General features: G+C 32.8%; 3 protein-coding genes across 5 annotated transcripts in view; 2 read left to right on the plus strand and 1 right to left on the minus strand.

The window, feature by feature from the left end:
* The first annotated feature begins 2,200 nt into the window (after nucleotides 1-2,200).
* On the plus strand, nucleotides 2,201-12,606 carry LOC126770557 (ubiquitin carboxyl-terminal hydrolase nonstop). The gene is made up of 9 exons (XM_050490012.1): nucleotides 2,201-2,228; nucleotides 2,340-2,416; nucleotides 2,602-2,778; nucleotides 3,098-3,333; nucleotides 3,554-3,719; nucleotides 5,271-5,381; nucleotides 6,711-6,850; nucleotides 7,423-8,055; nucleotides 10,419-12,606. The coding sequence occupies exons 3-9, from the start codon at nucleotides 2,659-2,661 to the stop codon at nucleotides 10,471-10,473; spliced, it is 1,461 nt and encodes a 486-aa protein (XP_050345969.1). The 5' UTR covers nucleotides 2,201-2,228; nucleotides 2,340-2,416; nucleotides 2,602-2,658; the 3' UTR covers nucleotides 10,474-12,606.
* A 741-nt stretch (nucleotides 12,607-13,347) lies between these two features.
* On the minus strand, nucleotides 13,348-19,956 carry LOC126770504 (spermatogenesis-associated protein 20). Of its 2 annotated transcripts, none has more exons than XM_050489918.1 (6): nucleotides 19,708-19,956; nucleotides 16,983-18,605; nucleotides 16,696-16,904; nucleotides 15,911-16,128; nucleotides 15,466-15,586; nucleotides 13,348-15,020 (listed from the first exon to the last, which is right to left on the minus strand). In XM_050489918.1, exons 1-6 carry the CDS (start codon nucleotides 19,854-19,856, stop codon nucleotides 14,905-14,907), a joined length of 2,436 nt encoding a protein of 811 aa, XP_050345875.1. In that variant the 5' UTR covers nucleotides 19,857-19,956; the 3' UTR covers nucleotides 13,348-14,904. The 2 variants fall into 2 exon arrangements, with proteins under 2 accessions (XP_050345875.1, XP_050345874.1); XM_050489917.1 differs by having other exon boundaries at nucleotides 15,451-15,586.
* Nucleotides 19,957-21,228: 1,272 nt separating this feature from the next.
* The window catches only part of LOC126770566 (rhomboid-related protein 3), a 78,574-nt gene continuing 74,853 nt past the window's right edge, over nucleotides 21,229-24,949 (plus strand). For both annotated transcript variants that reach the window (XM_050490023.1, XM_050490024.1), the window contains exons 1-4: nucleotides 21,229-21,315; nucleotides 22,272-22,839; nucleotides 23,625-23,648; nucleotides 24,712-24,810. In XM_050490023.1, coding sequence (XP_050345980.1) covers nucleotides 22,579-22,839; nucleotides 23,625-23,648; nucleotides 24,712-24,810 — 384 coding nt within the window. In that variant the 5' untranslated portion in view covers nucleotides 21,229-21,315; nucleotides 22,272-22,578. The remainder of the gene's footprint in view (nucleotides 21,316-22,271; nucleotides 22,840-23,624; nucleotides 23,649-24,711; nucleotides 24,811-24,949) is intronic.

The raw sequence follows: 24,949 nt of genomic DNA on the forward strand, positions 1-24,949 counted from the left end.
GCACGTTCAAAAACTAAATATAAAATTATAAAAATAACGAATAACTGAATATAAAATACGTGAAAATAGATACTATTTCAATTAAAAACAAATATCAAAACTATAATAATTTCAATATTTATAAATTTTAACTAAATAATATGTACGTATAATATACACATAGCATACAATTTGTTATACTTTTATCATGATTGATTTAAAATATATGGTAATCGTAATCGTTATTCAAATTGCAATTCATCCAAGGCTTATTTCAACACGCATAAAAGCAATCGTATACATTTCAACCCGTCGCCCAAAACAAATTGAATTCTGAAAATGTGTACATTAATTTATTATTATATATCTATGTACTTTTATGAAATGGCAACACCATCAACCACCTTGCGAGATGTCGAATCGGTTTTACAATCGATGTATCGATGATTTCAGCTATATTTTTTATTTCGAGTATCGATATATAATTTAAAGTACAAAAACCGTTTGGTTTCAAATCTCTAATGAAAAAATACATTCCGAGAAAAGAGGTTAACACAGAAATATATGTGGCAACCATTCTTTATTAATAATTTAATTAAGTGTCTTAGATTTCAACATCTGAGAAGAATGCTAATCTAGTACCATATAAAGATGCTGAAGCACTATTGATAATAGAAAAAAAAACAAACAATGTAATGGTTTTTGGATGTTGTTGGAAAACAAAAAATATTTTAATAAAGAAATTGTATAATATTAATATAAATATTCTAAAGTAAAATTTCATAACCTCATTTTGTTTTAACTAAATCCTGAAAATTATTTATCTTCCATAACAGGGAATGCAGTTACTATGGCAATTATACGCACACATTGACAAACTATCTCTGTCTCAATTATGGCTTCACGACCCCTTTGTCTATTAAGTTCTCTGTCTACGGTCTATTAGTTTCTTTGTCTACGCTGTCTATAGAGCTGCGAAGAAAAGCTTGAGTAAGCTTGAATATATTCATATAGTCTATGGTTGAAACACGGAAATAAAGTCAATTATTGAATGTTATTAAGTCCATTTCAATTTCTTACTAATATTTATAAAAATGCGAAAATAAGTTTATTTGTTTGTTACGTTTTAACTACTCAACCGATCATACACACTATCTACTCTGCCGTCACTAGTCGGTAGATCTTATGTATCATTTCGATAATATTTTTTGATAATTTACTATTCATTGACAATTATTATACAGTTAAACTATAATTAATATCGTGTTGATATTGTTATCTAATTCGATTAATAGACGAAATCAATGAATGAGAAACGAGATATAAAAATATTTACATTTTAAATTGTTAATGGTTGCTGTTGCATTTGTTGTTATATATACAAAGACAAATTTTCTTCGATTGAAAATAGCCAGAGAGCGTCAGCAGTTAAAACATTATGATAATATTCACTTTGAACATTAGCAAATAAACGTCAAAATAACGTCACATGTCTATAGTACCTACCAAGTATCCATATTTTGTAATACAGCAATGAATATAAAAATATTGAATTCAAACTTAATTTTTTGGATGATTATTGGTTAGATCGGTTATTTTTCTTTTCGGTTTTATCGATCGTCTAACAAGTACATAATAAGTTTGATACAAACCTAAATTTCAATATAATTCATAAATATAATGCTTAACCTAATTTCCAGTTTCTATGTAGTATGGAAAACCGAAGAGAATTTAATGTAATCACTATGTTTTAAATTGTATTCAAATCAAATGTACATGATTCAGGTTATCCCTATTTACATTACAATAATGTAATATGTTATTTAATTTTTATTCACTCAGTTATACGATTTTGATTGGTAACATTCAACATAAAAAATATTGAAAAATAGTACTTATTTTATACTTAGGTACCATTGATACGTACCTATCTTTTTAAAAACTAGATATAGAAAATTGAGCAGTAGCTACTAGCTAGAGTATTCAGAACTTTCAAATAGGTGATCAAGATATGTATTATATACCTTATACTTTATCTAATAAGATGACAATTATAGGTACTATTATGATAATGAGTTGAAAGAAATATACTACTGAAATTTACTTATTATTGACATTATTCAATATTTGATCTGTACACATAGCAAAATAGTTGTTAAAATAAATGAAGTACTAGAACATACTAAAAAAATAAATTGGTACCAAAAATGAATATTTAAGTATGTAATTAATTGACAAAATACATATAAGTAGGTATATTATTTTCTTTTACGTTCATATCTATTACATATAGATATATTTTACGTACATATTAGGCGCATAGGTAGATAGAACTATATATTATTATGTTTTGAGCGTAGGTAGCTAGCTGCAGGGCGCAAGTACTCCCAGGCTAGCGAGAGCTACAGTCGGGCGAAGCGAACCGTGCGTTAACGAGGTGAGATTGTACATCTCGTCTTTGTACTCAAGAAATTTGTTCTATGGTTATCTTTAGTGTGGAAAAAAGAACACGCCCTTTATTTATGCTATTTTATAGTTTGAGTGTTCCTTTAAATAAATCTTACATTATTTGTTTAAAGTTCAAATCAATAAGTGTCGTGAAAATAATGTTTTTCATTTTAGATCAGTAAATAACAGTCCTAATTTGCATAGCCGGTGCTACAAATAACAGGCAAAATAATGAATGACAGTGGATGCATACACTTAAGTAATTTTAAGGCTGCCAAAGGATCAAATCCTTATAAAATAGTGCACGCATTTTTTGTGTCATGCACTTCCTACGAAGCAAGGAGATACAAGGTAAATGAACTACAATGCAGTATGTTTATCTATGATAATTATTGATCACTTTTTCGTTTTCTTGTTCATCGTTTTCAACTTCATGTCGGTGATTGTTTAGATTAAAATGTTCTTTTGTCATCTGCGAATAGTCAGCTGATTACTAATCTTTGACCTCAAAACAGCTGTTTATTTAATTTGTTGATTACACTATGAAATTAAAAAGTGATATCAAAATCAATAGTTGGTGACATAAACAACACTGTATATGTTCTAAATTATATTTTTGTGTATATTATAAAGTAAATATTCTTTTTAACATTTACATATTTTTGTTCAGGCTACATCATGTTTGTGCTTTGCTTGTGGACAGACAGGACCACGGATGCATTCCTGTCTCCATTGCATATATTTTGCATGTTATGGGGGACATGTCCTTGATCATTCCAAGACTAAAAAACATTTCTTATATGTTGACTTAAGTTATGGAAATATATACTGTGCACAGTGTCAAGATTATATTTATGATAGAGAGTTCACTGATATTTCTAGAACACTTCGGTTGAAAGAAGCAAAGTAAGTAATAACTTAAATAATTATAAATCCCCTTACAGTTGAATTATTACACATTATCATAATCAATTTAATCGTATAACTGCTAAAAATTATACTTTATAATTAAAAGATTATTATCTTTTACTCAAGTGTAGGTAATTTCACAATTAAATATATGATATCAACTCCTTAACCAAAGTTATTGCTAGTAAGATTCACCTGAAACAAATTCTTTATTTAGATCTTTAGGAATCAGTGTGCCATTTACTCCATGGCTGCCTAATAATAATGAAGCTATGGCTCTTCGACGTCTGCGGAAACGCCGTCTCATCAGTCCTCACACAACTATTGGACTGAGAGGTCTACAGAACCTTGGCTCTACTTGCTTTATGAACTGTATTGTTCAGGTAATTTTTTTTAAATAAATAAATTGTTCCTTGATTACTTCTGTTCTATGTTTTTTCTAGATTTAGAGAGAATTAATAGCGTTAATGTTAATAATAACGAAATTGAATACTAAATACCATCCTGGTGACCCATGTTTCAGTTTGTAGTCTGTAATTTTACAGAAGTCCTATTTTGTTAATACAGATAAACAAATAAGACAGTAAATCAATAAGTACAATACCAAATAAAATAAAGAGATATAGTGACAGTACTAAATTTGTACCTGTTAATTTTAATTGAACCAAGTCTGGTTCAATTAAATGTGTTCAAAGTAGAGATTAATTTATATTTTTGAATTTTTGTGTTTGTTTTACTCCTTGGTTTGCTATATATATATATATATATATATATATATATATATATATATATATATATATATATATATTTGGTTTTATTATTATATGATAAAATTAAAAAAAAAATTAGTTATATAGTTAATAAATCATTAAGAGGTTTGAAATAAATTGCTTTTATAATATATTAACAATTAATAAATTTTTAAAAAGTGTTTTTAAATAAAATTACTTTATTATAAATAAGACACATTTATATTTATATAAAAAATATTATTTTGAAAATCTAGCTGTGATAACAATATTTTCACAAATGATTCATTCATTTTTATAGAATGTAGATCTTATTTTTACTTCAAACCTGTGATATAGTTTTAAGGTAAATATATAATAATTTTACTTATGATAGTTTGACTTTGCAAGTATTAAATAAATGTTTGTACTTTTTATTATATATATACAAAATATTCGTTGCTAAAAATATTTATAGTTCCGACTGCACTTGATTTTATTTCGTTAATATATAATTAATCGACTTAACTAGTTAATTATTCAATGGAACGATCTTGATTCGAACTAAATAACCGTCAGTATAGTTCTGAATTTTATAATAAACCTCATATTCTTTTAATGTCTAGCAAAAAATTTTAAAATCCTCAGGGTCAATCCAAGGAGTTCTTAATCTCTTTGGGTTATTAGCGTCCCCACTCCGTGTACAAGCCTTATGCTTAATTGGAGGGGTAATTAGGAAAGTTAATAATAGAGAAGGAATTGGTATTACTCATACGTTTTATGAAAAAAATTAAATCAAATCTATTTTATAGGACATCATTTTTTAATTATCTTACAAAATAAACGTTAAATAATACTAAATAATTATATAGGTATAACTTATAATATCATAGATGAGATTATAAAAATGTATTTTATAAAAATAAAACATCATTTCAGTTTTTATTCGATAAATATAATATAACTATATTTTCGTGCTGCGCGACTTTTACTATTTTGTCATGTTGTCAAAGTAGGTATTTTAACATGTGAGACAAAAAAAAGATGAGCTGTGCTAAAAGCCATTGAATAAAAAAAAAATTGTTTTATGTCCCTCGAGATTTATCCTTTAATATTTCATGCACATATGTAAATTTATTGTATGAAATATGTATACAATACATATAAAATTAGCTGAAAGTTTATTTTTTAATATTTTTTTTACAGACTTTAATCCACACGCCTCTTCTACGAGATTATTTTCTAGGCGAGAAACATAAGTGCAAAACTCAAGGATCCGGAAAATGCCTTGTTTGTGAAGTTTCCAAGCTGTTCCAGGTAACTGCGCTATAAATAAATCACATCCACGTGAAATATTGATTTTGTCAGGGCATTACAAGCCCTGAGATCTGTACTGAAGTTGCAGCGTTATTGAGAGTTCGAAGTGAATAGTGCAACGCTTAGATGGAATTTGTATTTTATTGATTTGCGTCGGTATCATATTGCGTTCGCAAACGGGCACCATCTTCGTATGCTTCCTTTGTTCTTTCATAACATTTTATGAGAGTTATATTATTCTATAATTAATATTACTATACATTTAAGCTATATTATGAACTTTTTTGATACCTATGCAGATAATTAACCGGAATAAACTACATGTACCTATATAATACCTGTATTACTAACTTATAAGTTTGAAATTTTGATTATGACAAAAGTTTCGCTTTTTTATAAGATCGGACGTGATTATAAAACTCCTTAATATTTAATCTAATTGAACATTTCGAGTATAGGGTCATTTTGCTCTTCATGTTTCATAATGCCAAGCAGCAATACATAATCCGGTTTAAAGGGCGTGTGTTACAAGTACAAGGAACATACCATCCTAATTCCTAATATTGATGATGCATTGGCGATGTAAGGGATTGTTAATATTTCTTACATATGACCACTTACCTTCAGATAGCGCACTTTCCAGTCTGCCTACTCTATTAATAATAAAAATAAATAATGTTAGTCTTGAGATATCAACTTGCCTTTTCATATATATATAGTATATAATAATAAAAAAAAAACATACATATGAAGCATATACATACATATCTATCTGTATATTCGTATGAATATAAGTACACACAATAAGTCACACATGAGCATAAATGAAATATAAACAAAAAATAAGCAAAACTTAATTTTGCTTGCCTGGGTTTGAACCCGCGATCATCGGTTGCGATTCACGCTAACCTAACCTAACCATTGATCCATCTCGGCTCAAGTAAGTAGGGTTGTCTTAAAGTTCTTAGTAATTTTAAGAAATTGTATGGATTTGAATTTTATGTTTTCCTAAAAAAGTAGGCCGATTATACTCTATGAGTAGTTTCAATCTTATTCAGATACATATATGAAACGAGTAATTTAGTTCCATATTATATTGTGTGTTTGGATTTCTCAATGTAACTTACCACTCTTTAGTAAACAAAGGAGACGATATAACATCTCAGATTTGAGTGCCAATATCTATTGGCGATGATGACTACTTAAAATCAGACTGCCTATTTGCCAGCCTGCTTTCCTAGTATTAATAAAAGTAAAATAAGATATTTTGTATTCTTCTTCTACTACTGTTTTGCTTGTATTGTTCTTTAACTTAATAATAATTTCCAGGAGTTCTATTCCGGCGCGAAGACCCCGCTGACGCTGCACCGCCTGCTGCACCTGATCTGGACGCACGCGCGCCACCTGGCCGGCTACGAGCAGCAGGACGCGCACGAGTTCTTCATCGCTACGCTGGATGTGCTGCACAGGTACGATAAAACCACCCAAATGAGTCCCTTCATCACCCTTACCCCATATATTTGGCTTAGACAGTGTTTTCTTCGCCATTAATCTCTAGCTGTAGTCATATTCTGGGTTACTATTTCTTGTCCATGTTATCCTTAAAACACAATACTTTTTAGGTATTTAAAAAAAGCCGAGATGGCCCAGTGGTATGAACGCGTGAATCTTAACCGATGAACTTGGGTTCAAACCCGGGTAAGCACCACTGAATTTTCATGTGCTTAATTTGTTATTATAATTCATCTCGTGCTTGACGGTGAAGGAAAACATCGTGAGGAAACCTGCATGTGTCGAATTTCACTGAAATTCTGCCACATTTGTATTCCATCAACCCGCATTGGAGCAGCGTGGTGGAATAAGCTCCAAACCTTCTCCTAAAAAAGAGGAGAGGAGGCCTTTAGCCCAGCAGTGGGACATTCACAGGCTGTTACGGTATATAGACTAGTCTAGTCTATCACTAAAGCCTGCTAACAAAAGAAGTAAAAAAACTACTCTAACTACTCCAAGTTTTGTTTAAACAACTACTCAACTGTTTTAGACATTGCATGAATGGCGTCGAAGATACAGAAAAGAAGGAAAATGGTCGCTGCAACTGCATCATTGATCAAATATTCACTGGCGGACTGCAAAGTGACGTCGTGTGCACATCCTGCTCGGGAGTCTCCACCACCATCGACCCCTTCTGGGATATCAGTCTGGACGTGGCCGGCCCGGGCTCTCTCCAAGCTTGCTTAGAGCGCTTCACCAGAGCCGAACACCTCGGATCGGCAGCTAAAATAAAGTGCTCCAATTGCAGAGCGTATCGCGAATCAACTAAGCAGTTGACCCTAGAAACTCTGCCCATAGTAGCGAGTTTCCATCTGAAACGCTTCGAGCATTCCTCACAAATCGATCGAAAAATATCCGCCTTCGTGTCCTTCCCGGCCGAGCTGGACATGACGCCGTTCATGTCGACCCACCGACGGGCGGTGGACGCGGCGGACAACAACAACGCCCCCGAAGGGATATTCGAGGACAACCGCTACTCTCTGTTCGCGGTCGTGAACCACCTGGGCTCCCTAGATGCCGGACACTACACGGCTTACGTGCGCCAGATGAAGGGCAGCTGGTTCAAGTGCGATGACCACATGATCACCAGGGCGTCACTCCGCGAGGTCCTTGACAGCGAAGGGTACGTACACGATGGCATACAATTTACACTTTAAAATAATGAAAAAATAATTATATATATATCCTGCAATTGGAAAGGATTAAGGACCTCATCATCATCAACCCTTCGTCGAGTTAGTCAATTTCCACCCGTTGCTAGCCACTTTGCGAATATCGTCACTCCACCTAGCCGGAGGGCGTCCTACGCTACGTTTGCCAAGGCGTGGTCTCCACTCCGGAAAACGTCTACTCCAACGGTTGTCGGTTCTGTGATATATGTGTCCAGCCCACTGCCACTTCAGCTTACTAATCCTTTGGGCTATGTCGATAACTTTGGTTCTCTGCCGGATCACCACATTTGGGATTCGATCCTTCAGAGAAATTCCGAGCATAGCACACTCCATAGCTCGCTGAGCGACCTTAAAATGGTGGACTAAACGCACTGTCAGTGTCCACGTTCCGTATGTCATAACCGGTAAGACGCACTCGTTGAAGACTTAAGTCTTCAAGCATTGCGGTATTTGTCACGAAAAGACCCGATCAAGTTTCCTATACGCTGCCAGCCTAGCTGTATTCTTCTACGTGCTTCCTTCTCACAGTTGTTTCGACCCAACTGCAAAGTTTGCCCAAGGTATACATACTCCTGAACAACTTCGAGAGGAAGTCCCTTAAGAGTTATCGGTTCCGGGTTGACGTGTTCATTGAACATTATCTTAGTTTTATCCAAGTTCATCCGGAGACCAATTCGAACAGAAGAATCAGCCAGGCTGCTCAGCATATACTGCATGTCCTGCACGGTTTCTGCCATGATGACGATATCGTCTGCAAATCCCAAGTGTGAAAGGTACTTGCCGTTTACGCTTATGCCCCGCTCTTTCCAGTGCAGCGTCTTGAACATATCCTCTAATGTGATCTCCTCTCGATTTGTGATTACCTTGGAAAACAGCTTATAGACATGACTCAAGAGAGAAATAAGTCGGTAGTTCTTCAATGAGGTTTTGTTTCCTTTTTTTGAAGAAGACAACACTCTTGTTCCATGCTTTTGGAGTTCTCTCCGAAAAGATTACAGAATTAAATATGCGTTGGAACTGCGCTAGTAAAGGTTTTCCAGCTGCCTTTAATAGCTCCGTCGTAATTCCATCTTCCCCAAGGGCTTTTCCATTTTTAAGCTGCCCCTAGGCCATCACGATTTCGTCTTGGCAGCTCTTTTCTAAAGTGGGTTAAAGTGGCTCTAGGATCTTTAGGGCAGGTTGGGGACGAGGCGCTGCTGATGTATATAGTTTACCGAAGAAGTCCTGTACTTCTTTAAAAATCTCGAGCTTAGAAGCAACGACTTTTTCCTTTGAAGTGGTCAACTTCGTCAGATGGCTTCGACCTAGCTGTTGTACGAAGACTTTTGACCCCTGATTTCTCCACTCGCTTCTTTTATAATGCGTGTATTGGAGTTTCGGAAGTCTCGTCTTACCAGCTTATATATTATCTTATTAAGATCTGACGAAGTGACTGTAGGGTTTTCACGTCGTTTTCGCATTAGCTCCAGACTCCCGAAAGCTTGGACCTCTTATCGCTTTGCGCTTGATAGAATTACGTACCCTCTTCGCTAAGAATATCCACCACTTGGTCGAGTTTCTGGTCGATGTCAAAGTCGATGTTGGTTTCCAAGGCAGTGAACCGGTTCTCCAGTTTTAACTGTAATGTATTAGACTGAACCACGGTTTGGAGCAGTTTTGGCCGGAGCGTAGACCTCATTAGACGAACGCGCTCGAACTTGTAGTTAATGGAGACATCTCTATATATTTGCCTCTTGTCCGTCATAATGAAGTCAATCTCGTTTTTAATCATAGCTTTTAGGCTTCGCCACGTCCACTTCCTTTGGGGCTATTTCTTAAAGAAAGAGTTCATCAAAAATAGTCCCTCTTAGGACCTCTAAGGACCTATAAAAACCTTAAATTTAATGTGTTTTGCTAATAACTCTGTTACACTATGTACTACCAATAGGTGTTGGTCAATATAACATCTTTATTATTTTTTATTTTGCCCAATGATGTCATATCATGGTCAAAGTTGTTTATTTATCTACTCCTACCATTGAAATCGGTTATCTATTATGTATAAGCGAAATACGAGGAGTATTTCGCTTACTGACTTGACTCATTACGAGATCTCCAAAACTATAAGCCCGATGGGTTTGAAATTTTGCATAATTACTCCGTTCGCGATGAGAAGCTTACTAAGAATTTTTAGAAATTACCAATTACATTGAGGGGAAATGCGAGGGGACTTTGTACGAATTTTATCCGTACGAAGTCGGGACAGGGCTACTAGCTAGTAGAGCACATTTGCTTAGCGTAGTTGATATAAATTAAATTCAATATTCCTTTTCAGGTATCTTCTCTTCTATCACAAGACTGTTTTGGAGTACGAGTGTGAAGTCTCATAAATCACAAGTGACGGTATTGATTGGTTTTCTGTGATTGGCCGACATCGGCACTTGATGGAAATTTCATTCAATCGATCGACGTTGTATTAATGCTTCGTAGTATTCACTTCTAAATTGTATACTGAATAAAATACATATGTTAATATGTTCTGGCGTGATATTAGTGCGTAGATGTTCGTACGGAATCTTGTATATTTTGCGAGATATATGATTTTTTTTTTAGTTTTAGTTATAAGCTTAATTTTAACTGTAGATATTTCCGTTTGTGACTAGTAAATTATTATTATTGTATGTGGACTGAAAAAAAAATTCTCAACTACCTTTTTAATTTTATAACAAGCTTTGCTTTATTGAGCATAAATGAAGTGTATGACCTATGTATTGCTAAAATAATTTCCTTGTTCTAAACGAACGATTATTATTAACACATATAAATCCGGCAATAAATAAGTATTAAACAAAAGTAAGGAAAAAAAAAAGTGTTTGAATAATCCGTGTAAACTACAGAACAATTATAACTACCTCGTTTTTATTTGCATTTGCTTCGTAATGTTCATTGTCCCTGATGTATAGGAATGGTTTTATTTATTAGTAGACTTCGGTAAACATATGTTACACAAGTAATATTTTAATTCGCGTAAATATTGTACAATTAATGCTTCGATAAAAAAATAAATAAACGTTTTACAAGAAACGCCATGATCACACATTCCCTTTTAGTTACCTCATTGAAATTGAAATCTTAATTTTTAAGCAAGTAATATTAAATTGTTAATTTGGTAATAAATGTAGGCAGATATATTTTATAAATGTTAGTGTAACGGTTCACCTTAGTCAACTTTCTAATGTGTTTGTCTCAACAATATAATAATATATATAGTATTCGTACAATGGTAGTGTTATTTCCTCTTATGTCGTTCCCGTGTGTATAATATCTATCGTAGTTTGTAACCCGACTGAACTGACATTAGTTTAATGTGATATTTAATATTTATATAACATGTATTTAAAAGTAGAACTTATGAATTTCATTTCCTTGTAGTACCTTCATTCTTGTCATAAGCGAAATGATAAATAATCAATGGAGTATATCACGTTTTAAAGCAACACATCCTATTTCAGATATAGTTATATTATTAATAGCGAACTTTTAAGTAGATCTCGAATTGTTAAAGTAAATATAAATGTATTGAAACTACATAAATATGTAAATCATTACATATATTCATTAAATAATCTTCAATACGTACTTGTAAAATGCACATGGCGTTATGAGCTGATTTAAGGTGCGTAAAAGTATTTGTCTATAGCAGAGAACAATTATTGCAAAACAAAAAAAAAAAATAATAAACAAAATATAACAATTTAAAAATATTTGCAATTTCCGCATATTATATTAGAATTAGGCATTGTAAAATAAGATTTTCGTATTTAAATGTATTTTAACTATGAAAACTATCCTGTGTACATTAAATGTCAATTTTTTTTCAAATGTCTTATTTAATATTAGAAATAAATATAGGTATGGCCGTGTGTTATATCCATGACATGTTTCACAATATTAAGAAAAACAAATTAGTTTATATTTTGACACAATTATGTAATGATAGAACAAAATAACGTACTATTTTAGTGAAACACCATCAAGTAGATGCACAAATTCAGCCTAATCATTCACGGTCCATATGTATTTTAAAAGTTGATTAGTTAAACAATGTCGTCTTCTTCTTTCGAATGTAAAATTAATTATGACAGAAAGAGAGAAATCAATGTTTAACTAAACAAAGTTCAGTAAGGCCGGTATTGGATAGCTTACAATCATGTGATAATCTGTCAAATGTCTTACAATATGTAATGTCATGTCTGTCAAATGTTTTTGTTGTTTATTTTTATTATCTATTCTATTTCCAAATTAAATATGACAGAATAAGTAATTCCAACCAATCACACGTCTTGTAATTCAATACGAGTAGATATATTCTATACGTAATAGCAATCATTGAATAATGCAACTACTTCATATTGTAATATGGTTATTAAATGTGTAATTTTCTTCGTGATTATTAATGTCTGTAATAATATCACTTATAAATGTCAAACATGTCACGTATCGACTGTAATAGAAATAAAAATATAATCGTCTTAAAACTTTTTTTTTTTTAATTTTAAGTACCTACCTTCTGTCGGTCTGGAAAATATATTTTAATATTGATTTGCATCTGCCTCGTTCGTCCAGCAATTGAGCTTACGTATCTACAGAGTCTGAGGTCTCTGGTTCGAATCTGGTGCCAATACAAAGTTATTAATAAAATGTATTCTTGAGTATTAGCGGATGTAGTAAGTTTTTAGCATAATATATCGGCGCAGTCGGCTAGTTCTTAAGATTGGTCACCATTCCGAAATTCGGTCAATACAAAATGCTTGATAACCAACAGTTTGCGAATGTTCTAATTTTACTGTATACTTAGACGACTTCCTGTATCAACGTCATAGGTATAGTGTAAAAATGTAATTACAGAACTAGTATTACTGTGTAATTTACTGGTGGTAGGGTTTTGTGCAAGCTCGTCTGGGTAGGTACCACCAGATATTCTACCGCAACACAACAGTACTTGTTTGTGTTCCGGTTTGAAGGGCGAGTGAGCCAGTATAACTACAGGCACATGGGACATAACATCTTAGTTCCCAAGGTTGGTGGCGCATTGGTGATGTAAGCGATGGTTAACATTTCTTACAAAGCCAATGTCTATGGGCGTTGGTGACCACTTAACATCACGTGACACTACCTATGAAATAAAAAAAAACCTTTTGAAAAAAGCAATAATGTAGTTACATATATATTAAATGGAAGCTGTAAATAAAACCATATTATTCATATTTTTATTTTATTGCATAATAACGTGAACAAAAATTGCTTAGCAATGACTATTAACTAAAAGGAATATAAATAAAATAAACGTGTACAATAGTACAATACGTTATTACAATATATAATTTACATATTTAAAGACTCGTCTCATTTGTTGAGAATAATAACTATGAGTATTTTAAATTCTATGATTCCGTTTTCAAATGGAGACTATTCGAGCCAAACTATCACAATTTATTCAGACAAATCTCCCACTTAAAGTGGTATAATAATATATATTGAAATACAAGCTGAAAAATTAACGCCCTTACCTATAAACCTTGTTTTGGGGAGTGATTCGTTAAACAATGCTGTGTCGTCTTCTTTCGAATGCCAAACAATGCCAGAAAGAGAATCAGTGTTTAACAAAACACTCGCCAAGCAACGTTTCTAACTATGCCGTCTGTAGTGGCCGTCGTGGCGTTTGGACTCTACTACCACTTACCATCAGGTGGAGTAGAGTCACTTGCCCTCCCGGCGAATATAAAAAAAATGCCGTAATATTATTAGACAGAAAACGATGACACTTGAAATACTTGAATAGTGTCCTACAAAAATTAATTTGCAAAGCTATTGTCATACGAAGAAATGTATTTAACCAACTACAGACTAGGAATCAAAATAAGCAAATATTTTGTAACAAGAAACAGCTATAATAAATATATAGAATTTTTTATTAGTTCATATGAAAAACCCGAAGCATTTGACTTAAATATCTATTTCGTATACATATATTTCGCCTCGTTTATAATGGATGAATATTCAACTTATACCAAGTTACGTTGTTTATTATCAAAGGAATCAGATTAACTATACTTAGAATTTTCCAATAAATTGATTGAGGAACCGAATTTTAATAAAAAATATATATTATGTCACTCATGTAGCTTCTTACTTAATATTATTTTTTTAATTTATTTCTTTACTTACAACATTTATTGAAAAATTATTGTTCTGTTATGTTTTCAATGACATATTTATTGTCATCATATAATAAACTACATCTAAAATGTGGATAAGAAATAAGTATAGCTTATTCCAACCACAAGAGCAGTAAATAATAAACGAGACATTGACATTAAATTGACGTGATATTCATTATGTGTGTTCATTATGGATTACAGAAAAATGGCGTCTTGTATGTCGGAAGTTATTGAAACTTTGGAAGCAAAATTAAAGTCGATATAACTAGTTAAGTGGAATAATGTTGCTTTATAAATAAGGATATATTAATCAAGAACTCTATGTAGAGCATTATAGCATATCAGACTCCTTCTTCGATTGGAATAGGCTAGTTATATTTAATTAAATTATAATGTTGACATAGAATATATTGAACTTTAAAATTCCATTCATACAATTAACAGTATAGTTCGAACCAACAAACCCAAAGTACCTCAAAATTGAGAATTCTTGAAATAAAAAAATCACAACAAATACTGAAATAAAATCTATGAGAACAAAAAAATATATATGTATAAAAATAAAATATTGTCAAAGAATTGAGCAGGCGCACCAGCGCGCTACTCGTCGAGCAGGTCGCCGAGCTGCTTGCTGTCGGTGACGGGCAGCGAGCAGGCGTAGCGCCGACACACGTACGCGGTGGGCACGTCGCCCGCACTGCGCACGCGCGCCAGCACTGCGCACACACACGACACATTACGGCGAATCAGTCAGTTCATAGAGAACGTCTGATCTCGCTCTTTTTTAAAGAATGAATAGACTGAACAAAAAATTACCTTCTAAATTGCAGTTATTACATAAAAACCCATTTGTTGGCTAACACTAACGGATTGAAATTATGGATCTGCCGGAAATCACGTTTAAAGCCTGTTAATATAATAAAGGCACGCAAATGCTAGTGACAATTTGTAACCTGACTCTTCTTCCTTTTATACATTTCAATCGTGTACATAAAGTGAAGACTGATCTTCACATCGAGAGCTTATATTTATGTGATTTGAAATAATAGAGCAGTATTTGTGATTTGAAATAATACATGTATAATATGAGTATGAAATAGCAATCAGATGAATCACTAACTCTACATCAGTAGCGAAAGGACTCACGTATGTCGGACATACCGGCGGGCGCGTCGGCGGCGGGGTCGGCCACGGCCAGCACGCGGCCCGGCAGCAGGCGCGAGCGCACCACGCGCACCAACTCCAACGTGCGCGGGTCCGAACAACCACCCGCTATTAGAACCTGAAATATATTAAATCATTTTAAAACTTAATAATGACATGATAAAATTGCACTGTAAATTCTGACTGGTGATCTTTTAGCGATCAATATTCACAATCTAGGTGTGTTCAAAATCCTTTTTTGTGTTTTATGGTCAAAATATATATATTTAATAATTGAATCGATCGGTGTTTTTTTTAACTTAATTAGTAACCAATTTTCACAGCAGTTCCTTCCAATTAACATAATGTATTAAATGTATGAGTATGTCACGAATATAAAAGATTGATAAATGTAAATAAATCACTCATTATAAATATGATTATAATAACAAATTGTTCACACCTGTGTAGGAGAATCATTGTAAAACATGAGTGCAGACATCATTTCAGGCAGAGCTGTAGGCGTATCGTTTAAGCGCTTGGAAAAGGCAATTAATATTTTTTTTGCCATTTCCTTCTCTAGCTCTCCTTCGGATGTAGCACTTTTATCTGCATACACGGCTAGGCGTAGTAAGTTGTGACATGAAACACTGTTGCCTGATGGTTCTGCACCATCTTGATCTATAAGAAATATAACAGAAATTTTAATATTTAAATGAACGAAGTCAAAATTATTTGGTGGTAAACTGTAAATCAGCACACAGCAGCAATGCAAGCCGTGATGGCCTAGTGGTAAGAACGCGTGAATCTTAACCAATGGTCGTGGGTTCAAACCCGGGCAAGCACCACTGAATATTCATGTGCTTAATTTGTATATATAATTCATCTCGTGCTTGACCTTGAAAGAAAACATCGCGAGGAAACCTGCATGTGTCTAATTTAATTGAAATTCTGCCACATGTGTATTCTACCAACCCTCATTGGAGCTGCGTGGTGAAATAAGCTCCAAACCTTCCTTAGCCCAGCAGAGGGACATTAACAGGCTGTTACTGTTACTGTAAACTGTAAATGTCTCTCTGGGAATCACCCACTATTCCCACTCACGAGTTATTCTACCGCCAGCGCGTCTATGTTATAATTAATGATTAATATCTTCTACAATGGCAATATCTATGGACGTCAGAGACCGCTGATCATCAGCTAGTATATTCGTCTTTCGATGATAATTAACAAAAAAATATATATTACCTTCTTTTAACCTTAAAACGACAGTATTATCCTCAGTGGAACATGTGAAATATCCTCCATTTTCATCATCCCAGAATAAGTCATTTTGCTTCATTTGCAATTCACGTGCCCAATTAAGCCACTTCAAGTCAAGAGATGCTTCATACAAGTCCAGTAAACCCTTAATTAGAAAGGCGTAGTCATCCAAAAATCCTTGAATAGGCTGATTACTGAAACAGGTACATATTTATTAGTACTGTTTAAGTGTACCTGTCTCTTTAAATATTTTGTCCAAAATAACAACTTACGTTTGAACAATGTTTCCATTATCAGCTTTGTAACAAGAATGGAGAAGAGTTTTAACATTAGGGTCAAATAGATATTCTTTGACAAATTGCGCAGTTTTAATTGCATCTTCCACAAAACATTTTTCTCCTAAACCTTGTCCAGCCTGCGATAAGCCTGATATTAGAAGTCCATTCCAAGAGCACAGAATTTTTGTATCTAAATGTGGTCTTGGTCTTTTTAAGCGCTCTTCGTGCAATATATTAATACAATTAGATATTACTTCATTGAACTGCTCTGGAGTAAGACCGAATTTCGACATAGTTTCTTCTTTACTTCCATATACAATTAGAACATTTTTATCTGTGAGCTCTTCATGAGGATCACTGTCAGGTGATATATTACCATTTTCTTTTACACTGAAGTAATCGCAAAATATTTCTAAATAAGAAAGAGCTCCAATTGTTTTATGTCCAAGAAGGGATTCCAGTTCATTATATTCCCACACACAAAATGCTCCTTCTCTCTTATGTAATGCACCATATGTTGGATATGAATCTGCATCTTCTGCACTATAATAGCCCCCAAGTTCATGTCGTAAATCTCTGTTTACGTATTTTACAATGTCGCGGACAACTTCTGCAAAAAAATCATTTTTTGTCGCAAGGTAAGCGTCAGTGTAAGCAACCATTAATTGGGCTTGGTCATAGAGCATCTTTTCAAAATGTGGAACATGCCAGTCATTATCTACAGAATAACGAGCGAATCCACTAGATACATGATCGTGAATGCCACCTTTAGCAATTTTAGTTAAAGTGTGTAGGCACATTTCTAAGCACCTTTTTCCTTCAGCATGATTTTTGTCTCTTGCATAGAAATGAAATAAAAAGTTTAATATGGAAGCTTGTGGAAATTTTGGCGCTGTCCCGAATCCGCCAAATTCTGGTTCAAATAATGACATGTAACGTCGTACACACTTATTCCATGTTGCTTCGCCGGGTACCGATAGAGTCTCAACATTTACTTTAGAAATATTTTCTAAAGCATCCATAATATTACTGCTAGCTTCAAGAAACTGTGCCTGGTTATCTTTCCATTTTTTCGCTAAAGACAACAAGACTGTTTTAAAACCTGGGCGTCCCCACCGATCTTCTGGTGGGAAATAAGTGCCACCTGTTACTGGGCGTAAATCAGGTGTGAGAAAAACTGACATAGGCCAACCCCCTCCTCCCTGAGTTGCCATGATGAAAAGCATATAAACTCGATCTAAATCTGGTCGTTCTTCACGATCAACTTTTATGTTAACAAAATGCTCATTCATAACCTTGGCGACATCTTCATTTTCAAAAGATTCCTTTTCCATAACATGGCACCAGTGACATGTAGAATATCCCACAGAAAGAAATATAAGTTTATTTTCTTTTTTAGCTTTATCGATAGCTTCTTGGCACCATGGATACCAGTCTACTGGATTATGGGCATGTTGTAATAAATATGGTGATTTTTCAGTAACCAATCTGTTTGTATGTTTTGGATTTTCAGTTTGGTTAGAATCTGTTTTATCTGAAGCCATTTTAATGATACTATCACTGATACTTCTTGTTAGTTGTGGTGGCAGCAGATAAGTGTGTCCAAATGAAGAAAATCTAAAAACATAAACATAGCTCTTAATATAGGTTTTAGTACACATTTCAGTACTATATGAATATATAAAGTTCATTTTATAATATTTTATTGAAATTTTTGTGTCGGATGTTCACCTGCTGGTTTGATTCTTAACCTATATATGGTATGGTAGGTAATAGGACAAGATTATGCTTGTAGCATTGTACAATTAATACTTTTAATCGATATATATTTGGCTGAATCTTTTGTTTCTTACTAAATTGTATAATGAGCTAGCTAATGTTCGACTTGCTTTAATATTTCGAAAAAAGAATATTCAATACAATTAGCATTGAATTTGTCACAGTTTGTTAGGGACAAATTTTGTCATACTATTGTAGTTTGATTGCCTACCTGAGGCTTTCTTTGGAAATGTTTTTTTCTGGTGGGTTTGTTTCTAGCAACTATAGGAGTGTTTGTTCACTGAATATGTTTAACAATAATGTCCTAAGTTGATTGATAGAGGGATTTAATTTTGACACCTAATATAGAGATTTACCCTTATCGCTTAATGTGCAATAAGCCTTAGTAATAAAAAAAGTATAAGTTAGTAAACAAATAATTGCTTCAGAATTTTTTCGCCAATTTAAGCTAGTGCCATATATTTTAATATATGCAACATGCAGAAAATGTTAAGAAATAGTTTACCTTTTTATTGCATTTAAAAGGAATATCATAAAATGTATTGCTAACCCTTTATTTGTAAAAAATGTGTAAAATAGCCTATTTTTAATATTAAAAAAAAAAGTTTTATCATACATTTCTTAATACACCTATACATTAATATACTACAAAGGTGATTTATTATATAGGTTTTATTATAATTTAATTTTTAACTATAATTTTATAAACAATTTTTATAATAAACGAATTATATTAAATCGTAAGCTATAATTTTAGTACAAACACTTACATGAATCAGAATGCTATATTATAAACAATCAAATCAAAACAAAACAAGGTCACATAACAACTCTTATAATCTATTAATAGGTGTATTATAGCTTATCTTGTACCTACTAAAATTAAACACAAAATGAAACTTTTCGTCTTAAGTATTATATAATAACTTGAACTTTTTACCTTTTATTAAAACTGAAATCCCGATTTAAGCATACCGGGTTTATAAATAAAGACTCCTTTGAAGTGTGGTGGTTTAAATTAATATTTTTTAATCTATTATCACCTGTCGACAAACGTCGTAATAACAAAACAGCACGGCCTGTAGGCATAGTAATTAGAAGTGATAATAATAAAATACGTCACAGTTCCATAAATTTCCACAAAATAAATTTACATTTCACATTTGAAAGTTGTTTATATGACAGACGACAGTTGTGAGTGGACTTTACACTGACAAGTGACAGCTGACTGCAGTGCAGAATGCAGATAGTATTTGATGTAGACAGCCGTACGTAATATCTCATCACTTTCTGAAATTACACGATCGAGTTATGTGATCAGTTTCGAGGTTATCCTTATAGAATAGCTCTCTTGGTGTCTTAAGAATAGAAATATATTGGGAGTCGAAATTAAACTTTTTTTACCATTTATCTAAAAAAAAAATCAATCAACCAGTAGAAAACAGTTTTATGCAATACAGTACGCCTAAACTTATACGCAACCGAAGTTAATTTCACCGGTTAGTATGGGTTCAAGAATAATTGATATCTTTCAACTTGATTTTAAAACAGTTCTACCCAATCGAGTAGGTTTTAATTTTATAGACACTTTATTGCTGATGACTATCCATTCAGCAATAAAGTTTGTGCTAATATTACATTGTATTCGATTTTAGTACATGCATTAATAAAATAAAACCTTTTTTAAATTGAGACTAATTCAGATTGTGTGCTTATGGTGTACTGTAGCAAAGATTTCAAATCATTAGTTATATGGGAAACGACTTCTTTAGTATTTTGAAAACAAAAATGAAATATATTTAATATTAAAGCGTAAATTTTAGAAGTTCTGTTATGAATATCCATATTTTATTATTTCATATGTTTTGTTCTGGTATATTATGTATATAAATTTATATATACATTTAATTGTAGTACAAACTAACAATTCGTAAATGTCTTCTTGCAGGGAAAATAAAATTTTTGTTAATCAAATCAGCTATGAGTAAATAGTAAGATTAAATATTCGTAATCCTTAACTAATAAAAATGTTATAATAAAGTCGCGTTTGATAAGACTGAGTGACGAGTTACCTCAAAAGAAAGTTATTATCATTACTATAGTCGGTTTTTATAAAATTTTGCGCGTATAGTTATCTGTTATTATCATAGCTTTTAATTTCGCCTTTGTTAGCATTATACTTTTAATGGAAAAATAAGATGTTGCTCTCAAATTTTATAAGGATAAATAGTTACTTGAGCGTAATTTTTTAGAAAACATGTAGGTACCTAAACGTAATAAATAGATGGATGATAGATGCGTTGTGCAACCTACATCTCAATTATTTATGAAACTACTCTCCCGAGGAATGTTTTTCTTATACGCATGCGCGAAATGTGGACGCCATTCTCACTTTCAACGTTACACGACATGTTTTGACGTGTCCTTAATGTCTGCAATCGTATACCTAATGAGATCTTGACACGAAATGTCCTATTACAAATTTTTAGAAATGCGATACATTGTGAAGTTCCCCTTATGATAGTGAGTGAACAATTATAAAATAACGGTAAGTGGTTGATTTAGTAATATATCACATTACTACTTGTTGTCAATATTGGAACGTAAACAAAATGTGTACTTATTTGGTTTTTATAATAAAATTTTATCCTGTAATTTATACAAAACTATTTATTTTTTGATGCTACAATTTTCAATATAAACTTAATATTTACATGTATCGCTTAAGTCACCTTGGTTAATTTGAATTAAAATGGGCAATCATCTGTAAACCTGCTACTGGGTGGTCGGTATTTGGCATTTTGATTATAAATTTTGTATTTTATTTGCGCAAAAGTGATTGGGAAGCTAAAAAACTAAATCAGCAAATTTTTTCAAGTGGTCACGTAAACTATCTTTATTTTGCACGTGCTTTAACAAGGAGGGTGTTGAACAGTGAATGAATCTTCGGCACGTTGCCATGGTAACATCAAGGGCTCTTCCCCCTTGGACCGATACGCTTTTCTCTTATTGCCTTCCTCTAAAAGATTACTTAGCTATTGTAGTCAATGTATCTTTGGTACTTACTACTACTACTACTACTACTATTATGTTTACTACTACTATTCTTTAATAAATTGAAATTTATTTTATAAATATCTGAATATAATAATCTAACAACAACAAGACGTCAGATCTTTTTTACCTAATCTATTTATAATTATATTCAATTTATCTTATTTATGTATATGTATGCACGTGTTGAAGTAGTTGCTTTTCTAATAGTTAAGACAGTTATGCTACTGTATTGTAAGTAATACTCTGATATAGGCTTAAAGATCTTTTTACCATAAAAGACACAGCATCACTTACATGGAAACAATAAATTAAAGTAAAGCTAAGTGATCTTAAGCCTATACAAGTTATTTATTCATTTAATGTACTTACTTTTAAAATGGGTAGTTCTGATAATATGATATATTCAACACTGCCTAAGATAAATACGTTGCATTTTTTTTGTTTCAGGCGCACAAGTCGCTGGATAGAGCTTATTCGTATACCGTGCCTTACCTTATTTTTGGGTCTATCTACATTCAACATCACTATTTATCAAAATAATAATGTCCAATTAACTGTCCATAAAGAACAGTAAAATTTCGGTCCATATCTGTCCAAAATTTCGACTTCACATTTGTATAACATCACACCCTCACAGAAGAAGCGTATCATGAATTATTAGAAATAAAGTGCCAAATTATGCCAAATTTATAAGCAATAATTAGTTTTAAATTTATAAATCAAACGTCGCCGCGTGGATGGTTTTGCAAGTAGTATGTCCGTGTGGGTGGGCAGTGGCTGCGGCGGTGGCGGTGACGTCCGCGCACCAACCGTCGCCACTGTCCTTTCAGCGAACACCTCCATGGAGTCTGGGATTGAAGCAGGGGTGCTCCCAACGGTCACAGGGTCACTCGCATCAGCCCGGGATTCCTTGGGTTCGCTTACAAGAGCTGCGGAGCCTCTTTACGATACAGACCATACAGATCTCGGTTCGGAGTTGGACGAAGCGGAAATTAGAAGAGAGTTGATGCACGATGCAAGTATATTTACGTTTATAAGTTCTTATAACGCTTTTATGAGCCTTTATTTTTAAAAACTGTAATAATAGGCTTTTTAGGTGCAAAGTAAGATATTATGCCTTTATATTAAGTCTAAACCTAACTTAAGGCGGTAATGTTTGTGTAAATAACCACTGATTATATTTTTTTGCTTATTTCGAGACTTTAATTATATTAATTCTAAGAAATTATATTCTATCATATAGTCCGCGCGCTATGAGAATGTGACGGAACTTTGTCAATATATCGAAATTGACAGATCTCAAGCGAAGGAGCGTTAGCAAAGAATATCTGAAAAATATTATCCAAATATGAAAAGCTATGGTAAAGCCAAAATAAGATTTTAGTGGATCATGTCAAATTCTACATAGATATATATTTATGTAAGTGTTTGTGTTTTCAACCAAAGGAATTATTTCAAGTGATTGACTTTGAAAAGAAGTAGTTGAGACTTCTTATTATTCTGATTCATTTTGTCATTGAAATAATTGTACAACCAAATGTCTTAAATAAGGCAACATCAAATCACGAGAAAAAAAATTCTAGTAACGTCTCGCGAATTATCGACATAAGTTTGCTGACGCTACAGCTATGGGGCGGCCGCGCGTGTTTAGTTTCAAAAGGTCGGATCCCATTCTGGTCGCGCGCGGATTTAATAGATACATTAGTTAGAAAACAAATGCTTACGAAACAGTTTATCGCACCATTATACTATAAATTGATACAAAATGCCATTTTGATACAATTTGACTTTTGTTTACAGAAATGGCGTCTCCTCTTCGATAGAGTAAGAAATAAATTTTTATTATTTTATTACAATACTAGCTTTTTTCTTCTTTTAATTGTCGCGATATGTATGGATGGTGCATCCAAATTTTGTAATATTCATTCACCTCTTTTTTTTGGCATGTAGCTATTTTATGACAGTTTTTTAAATTTATATCGCAATATATTTTGTTGACATATTTCGATTCTCCTAAGATATCATCGCTTAGTTTACTACCTGTTTTTTTTTCTTAAAATGAGTATGAAATCACGCATCAAATATAGACCATGATCAAATAAGCGACAAAGTATTCATAATTTTTATAAAAAGTTTTTTTTATTAAAAAATACAGTGTATTTTTAATAAAAAAAAACTTTTTTAAAAATTACTTTGATGTGTTAATGATTTGTAGGTTATATATGTAAATCTATATGAAATAATTTAATGTATGTATTCAATCCTACGGGAAATACATAATAATACTTACCACAATAAATGCGAAAGTAATATTGTGCGAGATAGAGGGGCAAATAGATCGAATTATAAAATATCGCGTTTTCAAGAAACTTATTTTGTGAATTTAAAAACAATGTATACAGGTAAAACGATTTTATAAACGGGGTTACGAATCGACGTCATTTTAATATAGTATTTGACGTACCACATAAACAAAAGAGTTGAAGCACCGCATATTTAAGTATCGTTTAAGATGTAAAAACGAACTTTAAAGAATGTTTTTTTTTGCCTGATTAAAATGTACAGAAGCGGGATACAAAAATTTTTATAAGCAGATAAAAAGAGGCGGTAGCGCCGCGGATCAAACGATGTCTTGTCACGTAGGGAACATTGAGATAATACTACTGCTCAGATAGGGCGCTTTTTTTTTTTTGTCTTCTTATTTTTGGAAATGGACAAAATTATTATAACAATATTATACACATAATAATGCAAAGTCCCGGAACGTTTGGTTATTACGACGTTTCAGATGCTCCGTTGAAAACTAAAATAGGTGGTATACGTGACCGCATCGAATGTCGTAGGTGTGAATATTATATTAACGATTATATACGTATGTTATCTGCAGTTTGATCCGGAGGGCTTCGGCGAGATTCCGTGGCCAGACTTCCTACAGACTCTTCAACATCCTGATTTTATAGCGCAGGTGCAACCCCACAAGCGTGAGGTAAATACACAAAACCACAAAAGAAAATAAAAACCATTACATTTAAATAATTTAATATAGTTTATTAAATTTAAAATAAAATACACTAGAGTTTCACTAATCCAGATAAGATGTCATCCGGATCACATGGAGTTTGCTG

This window comes from Nymphalis io, chromosome 9 (genome assembly GCF_905147045.1).
Source record: "Nymphalis io chromosome 9, ilAglIoxx1.1, whole genome shotgun sequence".
Classification (NCBI taxonomy): Eukaryota; Metazoa; Arthropoda; class Insecta; order Lepidoptera; family Nymphalidae; genus Nymphalis; species Nymphalis io.